The sequence below is a fragment of the Triplophysa dalaica genome, chromosome 4 (assembly GCF_015846415.1).
Source record: "Triplophysa dalaica isolate WHDGS20190420 chromosome 4, ASM1584641v1, whole genome shotgun sequence".
NCBI classification, from domain to species: domain Eukaryota; kingdom Metazoa; phylum Chordata; class Actinopteri; order Cypriniformes; family Nemacheilidae; genus Triplophysa; species Triplophysa dalaica.
The window spans coordinates 22,712,134-22,730,839 of NC_079545.1; the positions used below are offsets into that span (position 1 = coordinate 22,712,134).

The 18,706-nt window shown below is 36.5% G+C and overlaps 1 protein-coding gene across 4 annotated transcripts in view; it reads left to right on the plus strand.

Moving 5' to 3' along the window:
* The first annotated feature begins 11,219 nt into the window (after positions 1-11,219).
* mark4a (MAP/microtubule affinity-regulating kinase 4a) overlaps positions 11,220-18,706 on the plus strand; it is a 35,484-nt gene continuing 27,997 nt past the window's right edge. For all 4 annotated transcript variants that reach the window (XM_056745104.1, XM_056745105.1, XM_056745106.1 and 1 more), the window contains exons 1-3: positions 11,220-11,871; positions 14,791-14,988; positions 17,213-17,266. In XM_056745104.1, the coding sequence (XP_056601082.1) occupies positions 11,821-11,871; positions 14,791-14,988; positions 17,213-17,266 (303 nt within the window). In that variant the 5' untranslated portion in view covers positions 11,220-11,820. The remainder of the gene's footprint in view (positions 11,872-14,790; positions 14,989-17,212; positions 17,267-18,706) is intronic.

An 18,706-nucleotide genomic window follows, 5' to 3' on the forward strand; every position in this document is an offset into this window, starting at 1 on the left:
CAAAAAATAGCTAAAACTTTTTCATCTTTAGTAAGCTTTGCTGCAATATATTAATATTAGACATATAATATAACATTAGATGGACCTCTGGAATCGGCTCCCGCTGACAAAAAGTTAATTACTTCATCAGACATTCCAATCAGTGGCTGCAAGCAGTGCAACTGAATATAGGAATATTACAATGGACTTCCCAGAAGCAGCTTTCCTTTCATTATGGGGTGCTGTGGAGGAACCATCAGTACCAAGCTGCTGTTTGTTTTGGGAGTGCTACTCACCTTTAAGCTTGGTGAACTCTCTTCCCACCCCTCCCTATGTCTCTTTCTCTACTTCAACTATCGAACACACAAACACATACACATTTAGTTTGAGTATTTTGGAAAAAGATTCTGAGATTCATATCAGAGCCCCTGGCACATATATATACATGCCACTACACTAAACAGGAACATACAAAGTACCTTGTTGAAAAGCATGACATAACATAACACAACCAAATACACATGCGTGCACGCACAAACACACACACACACACACACCCTTAGTATAAAAAGACAGTCATTCACCTCTGTGGCACCACTTATGTTGAACAATGGAGGTGTGTATTCAAGCAAACAGGACATCCTTATTTATCATAAAAAAATCACACACACATACACACACACACACGCACACACACACACACACTCATACACGCATTGTTTTTTGCATTTGCATCCACAAGTGTCAGTTTACTAATAATTCCAAAAGAATCAAACAAATAATGTCTTGAGTAAAAACTACCCTGCAGGGACTAAACTCAAAAGGAATGAACTGTAATATACTCTACACTGACAGTTTGCAACATACAGAATATTGTTTCCTTAATATTGTAAATACGTTTAAAAGTTCTTTGGGAAAAATAGTAAATGAAGAATAGGATATGAATTTTACAAATAATCGATTCTTCTTTTGTTTCTTATGTTGTAAGAACGTTTAAATTTGTGCTTCCTGTGCTTTGAATGTTCTTAAGCATACATCCCTTCACATTCTGATGTATTTTTGAAAGACAGGAATATCACTGACTAATAGCAACAAATCAGATAAGAATATAAATACTGATGATGATGTCAGAGTCTCCATAAACAGACAGTTAGGTGGCTGATGTGCCTTTTCCTTTTAATAAACAGTTGTGACATGTGAATAACCACGGGACTACAGCACACAAATGGTTTATGTCCCTGTGTGCGCACGAAGGGCTTTATTTATGACAACACATCCCCTCCTTTAGCCAATCTGGCGGGCAAAACACTTCTTATACACAAAGAATTTAAAGGCTGCACAATCATGGGTAAAATGATAATCACGATTACATTACTATAGGTCACCCTTAATGTTTGTCTGTGCCTGTGGGTTTTGCAAAAAAGTATTAAAATAGTACAAATGCAGTGAAAAAAAAGTTTTGTTCTTTTAACTCCTGTAAAGTGGTAGTTTAAAAGAGACACGCTTTGCGATGATTTTCTGACCTTATCGGTAGTTTTTGCTTGCTTTTAAACCAGTATTATTACAACGATTATGCTGAGATAATTGTGGGAAGCATAAATCGTATCATGATAAAATATAATTAATTGTGCAGCCCTATTTAAAACATGCCTTGTGCTTTCTATTTTGGAACGTTATGCAACAGTCTATAATCACTCTTTTTGAATTTCTGCAAAACAAGAGTCTCAATGGTGAGGGTGTGCAAGCCAGAAATGAAGAGTATTTTATCATTTACAGACATCCTCATGTCATTCCAAAATAACTTTCTTCTGTAGAACACAAAATAAGATATTTTAAAGAATGTTGGTAGCCGAACAACACACACACACGCTCTATAAATCTCTTCACTACCTTTCTGCTAATCTATTTCTATCACATAAACTCACACGCACGCACACACACGCTCACACACACACGCAAACACACTCACGCACACTATATAAATCTCTTCACTCCCTTTATCATTCTACCACATAAACACATGCACAGACATACACAGACGCACACAAGTACACAAGCACACACACTGTCCCCATTTATTTCCATTGTATGGACACAAAACCACTGAGACATTTCTCGAAATACAGTATCTTCTTTTGTGTTTCTGAGAGCAAAGAATCACATACTTGTTTTGAATAACAAGAGCATTTATAAATCATGACAGAATTTTTATTTGGGGTGAACTATCCTTTAACGTGAGCACAAAAAAGCCTTCTCGGAATAGGTACACACAAAGGCAGAACAATTGGCAGAACATTGTGGTTGCCTTTACTTTTTTAACTGTAATATTAGAAGTAATATTACATAAAAGAGCAATAGATCACATCCAATGCATTGCCCTAAAGTCAGTTTCCCATTAGTTTAACGTCAACAGGAAATCATTTAGGCCATTCAGTGAGGTCAGAACTGCACTCTTGAAACTCCCTCACACAGTGGTACAACTTCCCTTGTTCTTAGTCTCTAAGACAAAATACACTTGACTTTTCTCCTTTTTCCTTTCTGTGCTTTGACCTTTGCCCTTTTACACCTGTGGTCAGGCTTGTGTGTGGGTTTTGTCCCAGGGTGTCAATCTAGAGGAAGAAGACTGACTGCGTCATCAGCACATCTCAGAAACACAGAAACACCCAATTGACAAACCCAGTGCTCCCGAGAGACAATCAGCTCACGATATGTTTGACAAATACAGACCATGATACTACATTTACAGCACAACACCTGCTGTTATGTATTAAATGCTATGCAATGATAGCCTTGTTTCATATACAAAATATTTTGAGAAAGCAAGCCAACATTCTGATATAGCACTTAAACTTATTAATCTTCTTTTGAGTCAGAATTCTCTGACTTTAAGTAGTCGTACAGCTTTCAAATATAGTCACCAAACTTCACACAGATATTCAGACTGATCTGAGGAAGTGTGCTTTATCTTTTTTAAGGGATCGGACTTACTGTTTTTCTTAAAAAAGACGATCAAACCGCCCAAAAAATCCCATACACTTACATTGATAGAACTTCAAAACTACAAACTGTCAACTCTCAAACATAAACTCTCACCTTCTATAAATCTCCCCACTGTCTTTCTGTATCTCTATCATTCTATCACATAAACTCAAACACACTCACACGCAAGTGCGCATACACACACACATGCACACACACGCTCTATAAATCTCTTCACTCGCACACACATAAGCTCTCACACACACAGACGCACACACACATGCACACACAGACACTCTATAAATCTCTTCACTCCCTTTCTGTTTCTCTATTTCTAACACATAAACTCGCACGCACGCAGACGCACGCAGACGCACACAGACACGCACGCACACACACTAACACGCACACACACTAACGCACACTATATAAATCTCTTTACTCACTTTATCATTCTTTCACATAAACTCCCACAGACAAACAGAGACGCACACACAAGCACACACACACGCTCTATGAATATCTTCACTCCCTTTATCATTCTATCACATAAACTTACACGCAAACACAGACATACACACACACACACACACACACACACACAGTCACACACAAACACACACTCACGCACTCTTTATAAATCTCTTCACTCCCTTTATCATTCTTTCACATAAACTCACACAGACATACACAGACGCACACACACACACGCACACAGTCACGCACTATATATAAATCTCTTCACTACCTTTGTCATTCTATCACTTACAGTTTTTTTCAATTGCTAACATCCCTTTGACCAATCTATAGTCACATTTTTAAAACTCTAAACACAATTAACACAACATCGGTCTGTTGTGGCCATACCATTAACAAAATTAATGTTGTTTTCACACAAAATCCAATCAATTAACATGTTTCTAGAATGCCTACATTTTCTTTACATATAAGCATACCCAATACCAAAATCATGGATCTTTATTGTGTTCTTTACAAATGCTTAAACACAGCATGCCAGAAATGAAGACCTATTGTTCCAAACCATAGATACAGTATAAAATCTCTACTTCTGCAACAATATCAGCTCCAAAGTATTGAAACAAATATTTTAAAAATATATTCATACAGCTGATAAGCATTTTTACGGTATACTGATAATTTACTGATAATTAGAATAAGCAATAGCTGATTGCAATCTCAATCAGAGACATAGCCAGGTGTTGAAGACTTTCCATTACATGGACATACACAAAAAAAAGACAGTCTTTTGTTCTACTTTTGCACACTTTACTGTAAATCAAAGGCCATGTATGTTTGTCCTTGTTTCGTTTTGATCACTGACAGCAATTTCATATTGCTAATAAAGTCTTCACTGTGCAATTCTGTCGCTTACTGTTTTTTTCCCAGTTGTACATTCTATAAAGTATTGATGACTCCTTCACATTTAGATATTATGTTGTACACATCTAATGCACCATGAATTCTCTCTCTCTCTCTCTCTCTCTCTCTCTCTCACACACACACACACACACACACACACATACACACGCACACACAGCTGAATGAATGAAAACAAAAAAAATCGTACTGTATGTTCTGTACAGAAAGAACTGAAACATGAAGTAATGCAGTTTTTGTAATGCCACCAACTGTTAGTATTTTTACAGTCATTGCGGTATGATTGATTATGTATTCATGTTGGATAGAAAACAAGTGCTAAAGTTTTGACCGAAAGATTCGATTTTGAAACGGGTTTGCAGTGTTTTGATAGAGTAAGTGTATATTGAAAAAGTTTTTAAGGGTTTTGAAATGTAGAGTTTGTATTTATTTAACAAACTGTGGTTTTGGTCAGAAAATTTACTATTTGGCTAATTGTGTGATGTAGGTGTGTTGCTGTGTTAAGAGTTTAGAAAAAGTATTTTAAGAATTGGCAAACGCTTCTTAGCAATTGAAAAAAACTGTAAACTCACATGCACACAAACACAAGCACATACGCACACACTCACTCACGCACGCTATATATAAATCTCTTCACTACCTTTACCATGCTACCACATAAACTCACACTCACTATCTCTATCTATCTCTCCATCCATCTTTCCATCCATCTCTCCATCCATCTAGCCACATATATTTCTCAAGATAAGTTTGTTTACAAACTTTTACCTCATCTAGTTTATTGTTATATGTAACACTAATTCAAGATCTTTATTGTTGTCTCACTACAATTACAGTTTTTCTCAGTCGCTTTGGTCCATTTCTCACATCACTATTTTCATTTGCACAACAGTTAATGCATTTCTCAAAACAATTAGTACAAACTGCAAAACCTAGTTGACAACCTCCAAAAGCGTGTCACTTGCTCAAAATGGATAGCTCATTCCTCAAAAGCAAGTATTCATGTCAATGAAAGTGTCTAAAGTTCTAATTTGATCACAGCATTGTGCAATAAAATAAATACACCCTTATTTACAACAAACATAAACTCCCTTTGGATAGAGCTGTGCACAACTGTAAACAATATTGCAGTACATATTGGAACTGAACATACTACATACATAGTACTGTAAATCATTCATGCACATCCAGACGTTCCTCTCTGTCTAGCCACATAGTTTCATCTACATCACAGCGAATATCATCTCTTGTAATGCTCGAGTGGCGAAACCACCCTCTGCGGGACTCTGCTGTGATGTCATCACATGCTGCATCTATGGCCACTAGCAGGGCCATTTGGGTATGTGGGTGCCGGTCATATACCTTCCACCTCCAGGAAGATAAAAATTCCTCTATTGGATTTAGCTGAGATTCACCTGAGAGAAATTGTTCAATTTAGGAGACATTTTCAGGAAAAAATATTTAATTTTTTTTGTAAAATTTGCTTGACAGATTTTGACAACTAGTTCAACATTTTTGTTTGTAATGACTTAAGCAATGAAACGAGGACTATTATATGGAATGACTATTCGGCATTCACAAGTTTGGTTAATTTTGACTGACATGACATAAGCAAATGATAATGTTATAAAGAGGCAGAGAGTTGTATCAAAGCTATTGATGCATGTCCAAAAGCCTTTGCAATTTGTTGGAAGGAATGAGAAACTGCAACTATGATGTGCACAAATGACTAAATGTTGTGGAGGTTAAACTAAATGTTGTGCAAATGTTCATAGTGATGTGAGAAATCCCCCCAAGCGACTGAGAAAAACTGTAATATTTGATGTCGGATAAAACAGTAAAAATACTAAAAATCAACAATAGATAATGCAAAAGCTAGTTTGATTATATATGTTTTGTCATTTGAAATATAAAGTCTACTAGTTTTCTTTGTCTATCAAAATCAAATATGACTATAATGTCAAAAAGATATTTACAAATCATCCATTCTTTATAAATATTAAATGTTTAAGTGATATGTGAATTTACGTGAAATCTTTGTGCTGTCAATACTAAGGTTTTTAAGGTTTAAAGGTTGGATAAACATCAAGATTTTACCTAGGTGATAAATGCTGAGTGAGTTGTTAGGAAGATACTATAATCACTGATTTCTGTACCTTCAGTGCGTAAACACAACAAACTGAGGAAACTGATGGTATGTAGATACAAGAGATAACATATGGGGTACATTTTAGGTGATTTAAAAGTCACTGGTCAATAGGAAGAGCAGGGTCAGCCTGAGGTTTGTGTTTGGGTGGTTCTTCTGTACCGTGTTTTGTACAGTCTAGAGTCCATTATTTAAATGTGAAATTCCAAGAGTAAACTTGGAATAGCTCTTATCCTGACAGAAACCTTTTGTTCAGGTGGCTAGATTGCATTTGAAAGTCTGCAGTAAGTAAACACACAAACTTACACATACACGCCATTTTCATGACCTTTGACAGTCCACCTGAGAGCTGAGCACAGCCAAAAAAATGTCATTAATTTATAGTGTCTCCAGGGCAGAAGGAGAAGGAAAGCCTTCCTGAAAAGAAGCGAGGGGAGAGAGGAACAGGGAGGACATGTGGGGGAAGGAGGGAGAGAAAAAGAAACAATAGAATGCTTGCTGAAATATTACATTGGGTGTTCAACCTCTGCCCCTTCACATAGAACTTTGTGGATATTTACGCAAACAGGCCCTTGCTCCATCAGCCAACCAGTCAGGAGGACGTCCCGCAGGAAGCAGTAGCGGGGGTCTGAAACAGAAAGAAGTCTCAAGACATTGCACACTCAAACATTTTTCACATTAAACACACAGAAACTTACCATAAGAGTTCAGAAAATCATGAATCCAAAGAGAAGTACAGATAACTAATTCAAATACAGAAGGTCACAATTACTCACACCAAAGTTCATACGCTCTTTATTATCTAGTCCAACGTGTGTAACCAGTCATCACAGTGTTGCCCAGATGTGCCCTCTGAGGATGTTGACATTGTGTTCCCATAAAGATGCTGGGTTTGCAGGCGAGAACTGCTGGTGCTAATGTCACTACCCTTCCTCTGTTCACTGTCATTGTGCCCCAGAGCAACGCACTTGAGCCTTAGATGTTTAGGAGGTCTTCCTGTAGGATAGCCTTGTCATTATTCATTATTCAAGTAACCCAACAAGATGAAAAGGTCAAAATATGTTTCTTCCTCTGCTGCTTTTCCATTTGCTGTGATGATCTAAAGAGATTCTGTAAGCAGACATTTCTGTTGTGCTTGCCTAAATAGGTTTGATGTCACGGGATCCTCCGTACCTATAACCCTTCTTCTCAATGAAAAGAGTAGCTGGATAGATGAAATTCTGTGTAACTCTTGGACGTCCTTGTATTTTTGTTTTGTGGTTTTAACAAAATGTATTAAAACATTTGTAATAATTGTAATAGAAAACAATTCGGGTTTTAGAGAACTTTTCAAACAAAGACCCTAAAATGATGACACAGAGAACTAATAAAGTTCATTTGATCCTTTGCTTTGTTATAAAAAATCTAACATTACTGTTCAAATCACAGGAATTTAATTAATCAGAAATGCAACACAGTGAACAAATGTTTCTACAAACAGAAGTGTTTGTCCTCTTCTATGAACAGAAGGCAGAAGTCTGGACCAAAGTCAACTAGTGGGGCTACTTAGTTGTTAAAGGAATAGTTCACCCAAAAATCAAAATTCTGTCATCATTTACTCACCCTCAAGCTGTTCCAAATCAGTATACATTTATTTGCTATGATAAACATATAAAGATATTTGGAAGAATGCTTGTAATCAAACCGTTGACTACTATAGTAGGTAACATTTCTTTATAATTTTCTTTTTTCTGTTGAAGAATAAAAAAGTAAACAGCTTGCAATCCTACATTTTTCAAAATATCCTCTTTTGTGTTCAACGGAACAAAAAAATGCAATATTTATTTTTCCTACGATGGTTGTCAATGGGGTCTAAGAACTGTTTGGTTATAAGCATTCTTCAAGATATATCTTTCCCTGCTTATCAGAACAAAGACATGTATACAGATTTGGAACAACTGGAAGGTGGGTAAATGATTACAGAATTTTTATTTTTGGGTGAATTGTTCCTTTAACATGATCTTAGAACCCCATCTAGTGGTGATTTGATAGTATATACTAATAGTAGATACTAGGCACACATTTCTAATTTGAAATACACCCAGATTTTTTCCAGACTTTCCAACTTTAACACAGTTATCTATAGGATTTCTAATAAATTATTTTAAGACGATGTGCCCTTGGGAAAAAACATGACTGTTTGTGTACATTGTGCAAAAGAATGTCCAAGGCATAACGGTTGTGTAAAAAACATAAGCAAGCCATAAACACAACAAGAAAGATACTTAAAAATTAGTTTTTTATTACATGACCAAGACTTTTGTTGGTTTGGGTGGTTAAGGTCCTTAATTGTTTTAATCTCTTTTAATGACCTTTTGGTTTAATGATCTCTAAAATGGAGAGAGTCACTGATGATATGGTCTGTCAAGCATAACACTCTTCAGGGGTTAGTCCTGTGAATCACAGGCTGTGATATCCTGTACCTAAACAGCACATGCTGTGGAACATCTGCTTTCCTCACAGGCTTATAGGTGCTTCGGTGGAGAATCGGTAAGTAAGATGATGTTCAATTACAATTTTTCTCAGTCACTTTGGTGCATTTCTCACATCACTATTAACATTTAGTTCAACCTCCACAACATTTAGTCAATTGTGCACATCATAGTAGCAGTTTCTCATTCCTTCCAACAAATTGCAAATGCTTTTGGACATGTATCAATTGCTTTCATACAACTCTCTGCTGTTTTATAACATTATCATTTGCTTATGTCATTTCAGTCAAAATTAACTAAACTTGTGAATGCTGAATAGTCATTCCATATAAAACGAATAGTCCTCATTTCATTGCTTGAGTCATTACATACAAAAATGTTGAACTAGTTGTCAAAATCTACATAATCCCTGAGAATGAGAAGGGTCTAACTGGAGACCATCTGAATAAGCATGTTGTTGTTTGTGATAATGTGTGTTTTCACCACTCAGATGTTGTCAGACAGTGGTTTGCAGCACATGATAGGATGCTGGTGGAATATCTCCCTCCCTACTCACCATTCCTAAATCCAATTGAGGAATTTTTCTCTTCCTGGAGGTGGAAAGTATATGACCGGCATCCACATACCCAAATGGCGCTGCTAGTGGCCATAGATGCAGCATGTGATGACATCACAGCAGAGTTCTGCAGAGGGTGGATTTGCCACTCGAGCATTGCAAGAGATGATATTCGCTGTGATGTAGATGAAACTATGTGGCCAGACAGAGAGGAACGTCTGGATGTGCATGAATGATTTACAGTACTATGTATGTTGTTTGTTAAGTTCCAATATGTACTACAATATTGTTAACAGTCGTGCACAGCTCTACCCAAAGGGAGTTTATGTTTGTTGTAAATAAGGGTGTATTTATTATGTTGCACAATGATGTGAAAAAATTAGAATTGCAAAGAGCATATGCAGTAAAAATGTGAAAAATATTCAGTGTCTTGTACTCAGATACCTCACTAAATACAGTAATGTCTAACTTTACTGTAGTTTTCAAATGGCTGTGCAAATAGTATATAGTGCTGTCTTGAGCATTTTCATGAAGTGTCACCAAAATCTTACTTTTTTGGATTTGATAGAATAAACTGTCATAATTAAAACATGACAAAGCCATTTGACTATCTTGTTTATAAACAGTGGTATCAGGACTTTTCATCATGATGACACTGACACTTTCATTGACATGAATACTTGCTTTTGAGGAATGAGCTATCCATTTAGAGCAAGTGACACGCTTTTGGAGGTTATCAACTAGGTTTTGCAGTTTGTACTAATTGTTTTGAGAAATGCATTGACTGGTGTGTAAATGTAAATAGTGATGTGAGAAATGCACCAAAGCGACTGAGAAAAACTGTAATAGATTGCAGAGGTCAAGCTGGGGTATATAACTTCAATAGGGGCCAAAGTCACCAACGTTCTACAAAATAAACAATCAAAAGGTGCTCACAAAGTTTTTCAGTGCTGAGAACCATTTCCTCAAATATTCTTATAAATCTATAACATTTTAATATTTTTTTAATAATCTAAAGAACCTTTGTCAATTAGTCAGGGTGTACAGGTTTTATTCTGTTCTATAGAAAACACATTTTAGTTACAACGGTTCAGTAACAGATTTTTTATCAAATATTTGAAACATTTGTATAAAGTTAATTTTTCGTTTGAGGTAACCTGCTTAGTGTTTAGTAACAGAAAAAGGAACCATTGGACTTGAATTGTAAACTGTCATCATCATCCGACCAAAAGCTGTTACAACACACCAGTAAGAGAAACTGGTCAGCAATGATTTTTCTTTACCATGATACATTTTATAAGAGGTCATTTATACAACAATATTTTAAATGGCGCCACAACAAATTGAATGTGAATCCTTCTGGACTAGGCAAACATTTTTTTACCTTTATTTGTTAACTTTCATATTAATTTTATTAAACAATTTCGTTTCATTATGATCTACCAACAATATTCTCTTCCTAGCATCAATAAATAAAGCGCGCACGCATGACGACACCAAGTAGGCAAACGTTTTCACTCAATACAGATAGTATTTTGAGGTAAGCTTATACAAAAATAAAAAAGTTCATTTTTATACAAGAATGTACAGAAGTTCTTCGTCAGTTTTCGGTAAATTCTCCATCAGTGGCAGTGCACGCGCTGCGCGTGTATGCACGAGCGCGTATGTCAGTCAGTCAGTGAGCGCGAGAGGAGGCAGCAGTGGCGCATCTCACATAACCGCCGCTGGAATATAACGGCCGCTTAGGATGTGAGCGATTCTCGGCCTCGCCACCGGCCAAAGCCTCCGTTATCCATGACAAACGTATGCGAACAGAGACAACGCGCGCGTGAGGGCGTACGGTACACAGCGGAAAGATAATCGGTATTATTATGAGAAAAGAGGACGGGGTAGTCGGAGCCGTATTTGTTTTGCTCGCGGAGATGAGGCGGGGGGTACCGAGTCGCTACAAAATCGTTGGGCTCCGGCCAAGCAGTGCTCTGTTTTAGCACGTATAAACCGCCGAGCTCGCGTTTCCATCGAACATAGACTCTTTTGAACGTTACGGCTTGTATCACATCAAAATCATGCAGCTGTATCGAGGACATCTGTGAGATTTGCGGGACTGCTGTTGCCGCTGCCATGACAGACGCAGGCTTTACGGCTCAACCGGCTACCGTGCAGGCGGTGTGAGAGAAGCGCGGCCCCAGCTGCAGCAGCACGGCCGATGTGGGCCGCCTTTACCGGGGGAGCTTAAATTTGTAAATACTTATTCGCGTTATTCGTCCTAATCGTTTGCAATCTCAGGGAAAATGTCCTCTCGGTCTGCTTTACCGTCTGCGAACGACCGGAGCACAGATCATGTAAGTGCCTTCATTTACAATTAATGATTATAACAGCCGTTCTTAAATATCCCGAATAAATAAGCATTATTGTTGGGTATTGTATTAGTAGATGCATGGTTTATTTTGCAGCCGGGGTTGAATTCAGGCCTTCAATGATAGATATTGTATATGGGAGGATGGAGAGTCAGTGTGCAGTGGCCCGTTTAAGCGTAGCAGGTTCTTTGGCAAAATGGGCCGCATCCTTGAATGTGCATAACAGCAAACGCATCGCTGCGAAACGCGCAGGCAGCGCAGCCCAGGCCATCCGCATAGTGTAGACATCAGCGCATCGTCTGCGCACTAGCGACACACGCTCACAGCGCAGTGCACGGAATCATAACGCACTTCTCTCACACAGAGCAGTTGTGCTTCATTTGCAGAATTTGCGAGTGAAAATTAAGAAACACTCCTTATTTATAATGAAAAAATGTTTGTGCAGCATGGCATTCTCGAGATATTCTGTCAGGATGGAGTGTGAGAATGCCATTTAAGCGTTTGCTGCGGTTATCTCCATTCGCTTACTTGTTTTAGGAGGATGCTCCATAAAAAGACGCACTGGTTGGCGAGTTGTCCAAGACCTGTATTCGTTTTTATTTTACTATTAAGCAATTTAAATGTCAACAGGCACATCAGTAAATATATATTTTTTGATGTAAAATATAGCTTTCTTTCTGTATGTCTATGATTTATTTATAGACAGTGTTACTTGCATTTTTAAAAAAATGTAAAACGTATATGCATGTGACATTTTCACTCCAATGAATATGGTTGTTGACATTTCAGTGTGGAATTGAGAGCTCAGCTGTTTATTTGGAGAACAATTATCTGACGGTTATTATTTGTAACCCTGTAGCACTCAAAATTGTATTAGCCATCATGTTATTCGAAACCTGTGTATGACTTCATATCTGAGGAACACAAAAGAAGATAAGTTGAGAAATGTCTCAGGTGTTTTGAGTCCATACGATGGAAGTCTATAGAGCCACAATGTTGCTGGAGCACCAACTTTCTTCAAAATATCTTCTTTTGTGTTCTGCAGAAGAAAGAAAATCATACTTTATTGGAATGACATGAGGGTGAGTAAATGGTAAAATCATTTTCATATTTGAGTGCACTATCCCTATTAATCATTTGTCTTGTGACCGATTGATATCGTCCAATTCCTTTTTATCTAATAAAAAACGAATTGACCACAATATAGCCTACCATACAGTATACAAAACAATAGGGCCATTAAAAGAAAGCCAGACCTAGTATGTGTAGGATACTGTAGCTAAACCAGGTTTGTAATGTAGGTTGTAATGTACTGCAGTGAACAACTGAACAGATTTATTTTACACCAACCTGATCTTTCTCAAGGCTACGATTCCTTGAAAAACATTCCTTGAGATACACTATGCTGCTAAAAAATTCCTCCATTTTCATGTGTCAACATGGCTTTACCCTATAGTTACAGCACTTTTGCAGATAGTAAGTGAAAGTGAGAAAGAGTGTATACTGTGAATTGAAGGTAAGGCACAGCGTGTGTGGGGTAGAGCACAGTAAGAGTAGGGCAGGGCACAGTAAGTAATTTATTCAGTCCCTGAGCTGTAATCCTGTGGTCAGCGCTGCTGACGGGGTCCTTGGCACGTTTTAATTTTGTGTGTTTACTCTGGCCTCTAAACGAGGCAGTTGGATCTGTTCGTATCTCTACCAGACTTATGCCTAAGTGTTTAGGTTAGTTTTAAATTGGCTGGTCTGGCAAAGAAGGTTAATCCTGTATTATAGGCAGAATTACTCACCCACACACAAAACATAGTATTATTCAAATGATCATGCATGTCAGTCATCATATTTGACTGTTTCTTTTCTTCCTTTATATGTTTTATTTATTTAAGAAAGAGATGTTTAATGTAATAACTTTGTAAAGAGCTTATCGAAGAGCTTTTTAATTCTGTGCACTGCTAACACTTGTTATTTATGTAAAGTGTAAAATGGGTTCCTTATAAACAGAGTTGCGACACACTGTGATCTCACCGCCCCCTGGTCACTTGGTTCATGGAGCTCTCAATAGTTCCAAACTGTCAGTCTGTTTGAATGGGTTAAAGCAGGATGGACAGTGGATGCAGCTGTATTTGCAAAAAAATCACTACAGTATATGAATCGTTTACAATGTTGATAAAATGTATGATAACATTTTGTCTGACAAGTGATAGAGAGACAGTATTAATCAGTTTTGTGTGTTTAATTTTACTAGGAAGAATGCATAATGTGCAATGCATTAACAGTATGCATGCATTCATGTTTCTTATGCTTCCATCATCATCAGTTCAGGACACACCAATGTTAAATTAAAGTAATTTTTCGATAAAAAATCCATGATTGCAAGTTAAGGCACCACAAAGAACGCTGAAAAATTAACAAGACAAACCATTTCAGTCAGTAAGAGATTGTATTATACAAGGGAGAGGCTAGATAACATTTTATTTAATGAGCAGTCTATATTGACTAGTTTCTAGTTACGGATGTTGACTTATTTGCATACATTTACATGCAGACTGATTGTGTGTGTGTGTGTGTGTGTGTGTCTGTGTGTGTGTGTGTGTGTGTGTGTGTGTGTTAAGAAGCTTAATCAGTGTTACAATCTGGAGCGGTCATTCATTTTCCAATTTCACTACAATCTTCCAGAAGTGCCCTATGGTAAAACAAAAATTCTTTCCATTTCAATGTTAAACCACCAAAATCTGAGCTAACTTCTCGTCAGTCTCCTGGGCTGTCTAAAGCCACCGTCAGACGGCCTGCCAGATTCTTTTCAGATCCTTTTTTTCTTTGCTTCACCACCAAACTGTACTGCCCTGTTCAACCCTATACAATTTCAAATGTAACTAATCATATCAATGCTTTTTTCCCTCTGTCCAGCATGCGTCTCTGGTGGCGAGTCGCTCTGAAAAGGGGACGAATGTGTCAAGTCGTTCACTGGGCGCAAGGTGTCGTAACTCCATGGCCTCTTGCTCAGACGAGCTGCCACATATTGGAAACTATCGGCTCCTTAAAACCATCGGCAAGGGAAACTTTGCTAAAGTCAAACTAGCCCGCCACATCCTCACAGGCAAAGAGGTGAGAGAGAGAGGTGTTTTTTTTTAAAAATAGGTATAATCACAACTCTATTTATTGGTATATATAACTATTTATTTGGATTTATATTCATGAGATCACTTATGCAATGTACTTCTTTGTGTATATTTTTTAAGTGGTCCCACTCAAGTGTGAACATTTCCACACCCACGGTTTCTTTTTATATACCAAACCAGATATAGGGAAATTTTAAACATCTTAGTAGGAAGCAGAAAGCTTTAATAATCTTCAACAATAATAAAATGTAGTTCATGCCTGGAATATTTGAAATTATGAGAAAATATAAGCATAGGAAACATACAATCGTTACATCCTACAATATTTATGAATAGTCAGTCAAATCAAATCTAATCCCTTTATTGTCACTCAGGTGAAAAACCAACATGGCAGAATGACAGATGAGACTAGATATTGTAGATTACAAGTAACTAAAAATTACAATACTTACAATAAACATTTTCCTGTACACATTTACACAATAAACAAGTGTTTAACCATAGTATAACGAATGACACAAAATTTACATATAACTACACAGCAGCAAATGTACTAATAATGTGCATAGTGTACACATAATAATGACACATAATTCACATGTAACTACACATCAGCAAATGTACGCACAATGTGCGTAGTGTCCAGTGATTGGTATGTATTGTGGTATAACAGTAAGACAGTATATACATTGTGTTAGAGTTCTTATTGGTTGTGCATGCTAAAGTGCAGTGCTGATGAGTAGATTGTCGGAGTCAAGAGTTTAAGAGTTTTGACTCGTTTCTATACATGCCAGACCCTAATGAAAAAACAACTTAAACCAACAAGATGTTGAGCTGGTCAGCCAGCTACTGTAGTGTCCTAGCCTGACAAGTTGAAAAGTGGCCAAAATCTCCTTGCAAACTGCAAAAACAGACCTTATCAATTTGACCTAGTTAACAACCCTAGATTGGTTTAACATAGAATGACAGTTGCATTTAGATGATGAGTCCTTCCCCTAAATTGTGGATCTTTGTGTACGAATAAAGGTGTTACACCCACATTATGATAAATCTTAACAAGGTATTTTGGTAACACTTTACATTCAGGTTCCGTTCATAAAGCATTTATTAATGTGTTCATTAATAATTCATTTACAAATGGATTATAAAGCAATTATAACTGCATAAATAACAGGGGGATTCTAACAGCCAAATAGTGAGCCATTTTTAACCATTTTTATGTTATAAATGCTTAATAAGTGTGTTTATTCATTATTTATGTGCAAAAGCAGATTCATTATTATCTTGATGTTGTTCGCAAAATAGGCTGTCAGACGAGAGACTGTAAAGTGTTATGTTGGTTTTTCTTATTATTGTATATTTCATATCTTATGTCACTTTTCAAACCATGTTACTTACCTGATCTGATTCCGAATGTCTCACGGTGCCCTACAGAATGCCTTCATATCATGATGCTTATCCAAAGCAGTCTTGCTTACCAAGATAAATTCATCAAACTTTTGATCACTTTTTAACACTTAATGCAAAAAGGTTGTTTTTGATGTTTTATTAATGACTCAAGTACATCCAATAGCTAAACAAAACCAGAAAACGTTTATTGATTTTTTTTAATTGTAGAAACAGAATGATTGCTCACAAGGCTACATCTCTGATGTGAATCATACATTTAGAAATATTGACAGCCCATGAAAGTACACTTTAAAGAAAAGTGGATGTCAACTTTTTTTCAATTCAACTTTTTTTATTCACTCAGTCATAACTGCTTTATAATGCATTTGTAAATGATCATTAATCATTTATAAAGGGAGCCTTAATATAAAGTGTTCTTCATACACTATTGATATTGGCTATGAATAAAACTATTTCCATTCCATCTTACCATTTGTTGCTGAATAAAGAATATCAGAGACATAAGCTGCATGGATAGTGGCCCCAAAAATATATAGTTGATTCTGTATTACTTTTGTTGTTTGGTGAAATCCGACAAGAACACTTCTGAATGAAGTAAAATAAAAAATAAAATTATAATAATCTAATGAATCATCCAATAATAAAGATTCATTCACAAACATGTTTTAGTAAGTTGTAATGAAGAAGAGTTTAAAACGGTTTCCATTTCCATTCCATGGGTCTGTATCTGATGTATGGACATTACATATGTTTTGGATTCCTGATGCTGTAAAATGACTAACTTTGTATTGTATATTTAGGTTGCAATAAAGATTATTGACAAAACTCAGTTGAATCCAACCAGCCTACAAAAGGTAAGACTTTCATGTACATACATAGAAATTTGTAAAGATTGTACATATAAACAATTAATGAAAAAAAATACATATAAAAAAGAAGCACCACATATTAAACAGCTCATTGTGTTGTTTTATTGGGCTTTTTCAGCACTTGAGTTCTTTAAAACTATTGCAGTGTTTTTTCAGAGCGATCATTTAGCGTCTGTGTTGAGTCTGCGCTGTGCTGTTCACCAGTGACTCATCAGTCTTGCAATAAATTATTGCTTGCCTTCGTTCTTCTCATCACTCTAATGCTGTTTAATTCAGTTCTATGTAATGCATTGATATACTCTACACTTCTGGATTTAAACAGAGTTGTGAAATCAGTGTTTTATTTTATATTCAGTTTGCCTCACGTGGGACTCTTTAACAGTTAATCGTTTATAATTGTATTTCTCTAAATATCTATGTATTTCTACGGTATACAGTAGATATCTTTTTATTTGTACACTAAACTTTATTTATTAAATTATTAAATTAATTGTATTCCCGATTCTCTTGACTTACACTGTTATGTCTTTAAATCTGCTCGTAGGTAGTCTTGTTTCCAAAATGCATAATTTGTTTGTGTGGTTAGTGTATATGTTGGAGAAGAGAGGTCGACAGCTGCAGTTCTCCACAGGCCCAGAGTTCCCAACTGTGATTCAATCTCAGTGTTGTAACACACACACAATTGATTTTACACAAACAGAAACCACCCTTATTGAACATAAGTCACGTTTGGCTTTTTGATCAGTCATATGGCACAGTGTTGTTGTAGTAAAGGTAGAATCACAGTTCAGTGGACCATTTGCTTAACAAAACAAGTGTTTGTCCTAACCACACTTTCTTGGTCAGATGTTTAAAGATGCTTTTCTAGATACGTAGATGTTTAGTATGAGAAAATATAACAGTTTATGTTGACAGTCCATAGAAAATAAACCTTATGGTTTTCACAAAGTTGCAAAGTGTTATCCTGTGCCCTGCACCTTAAGGGATGTGTAGTTGATGATAGTTATTTTACTGCTAAATACATTTACCATGAAGTTATAGCTGACAACATAGTAATGTTTTTACAGGTTAAATACAATCTTGAATGTTGTCTGGACAATTCATTTTATACACATTCTATGTACTGTTACCGAGCCCTGCACATGACATGCAATTTCTTTTTAATTATATATAATTACCACAGTTTATAATACGTTCCCTCGTTTAAGGTAAATCCTACTCATGTTTTATTAATTCCTGCTCGCCACGACAAAGCTGCGATGAGAGCGCATCTTTGATGATGTTTATTGACTTTCAAATCATGAGCATAAAACAATTAGACTGGACGGTGATCGGGAACCTGTTCAAACTGATTTATCTTAAAAAATTAAACATAAGCATGATTTACCTAAAATGAGGGGAGGGATTAATAAAAACGTACTCACA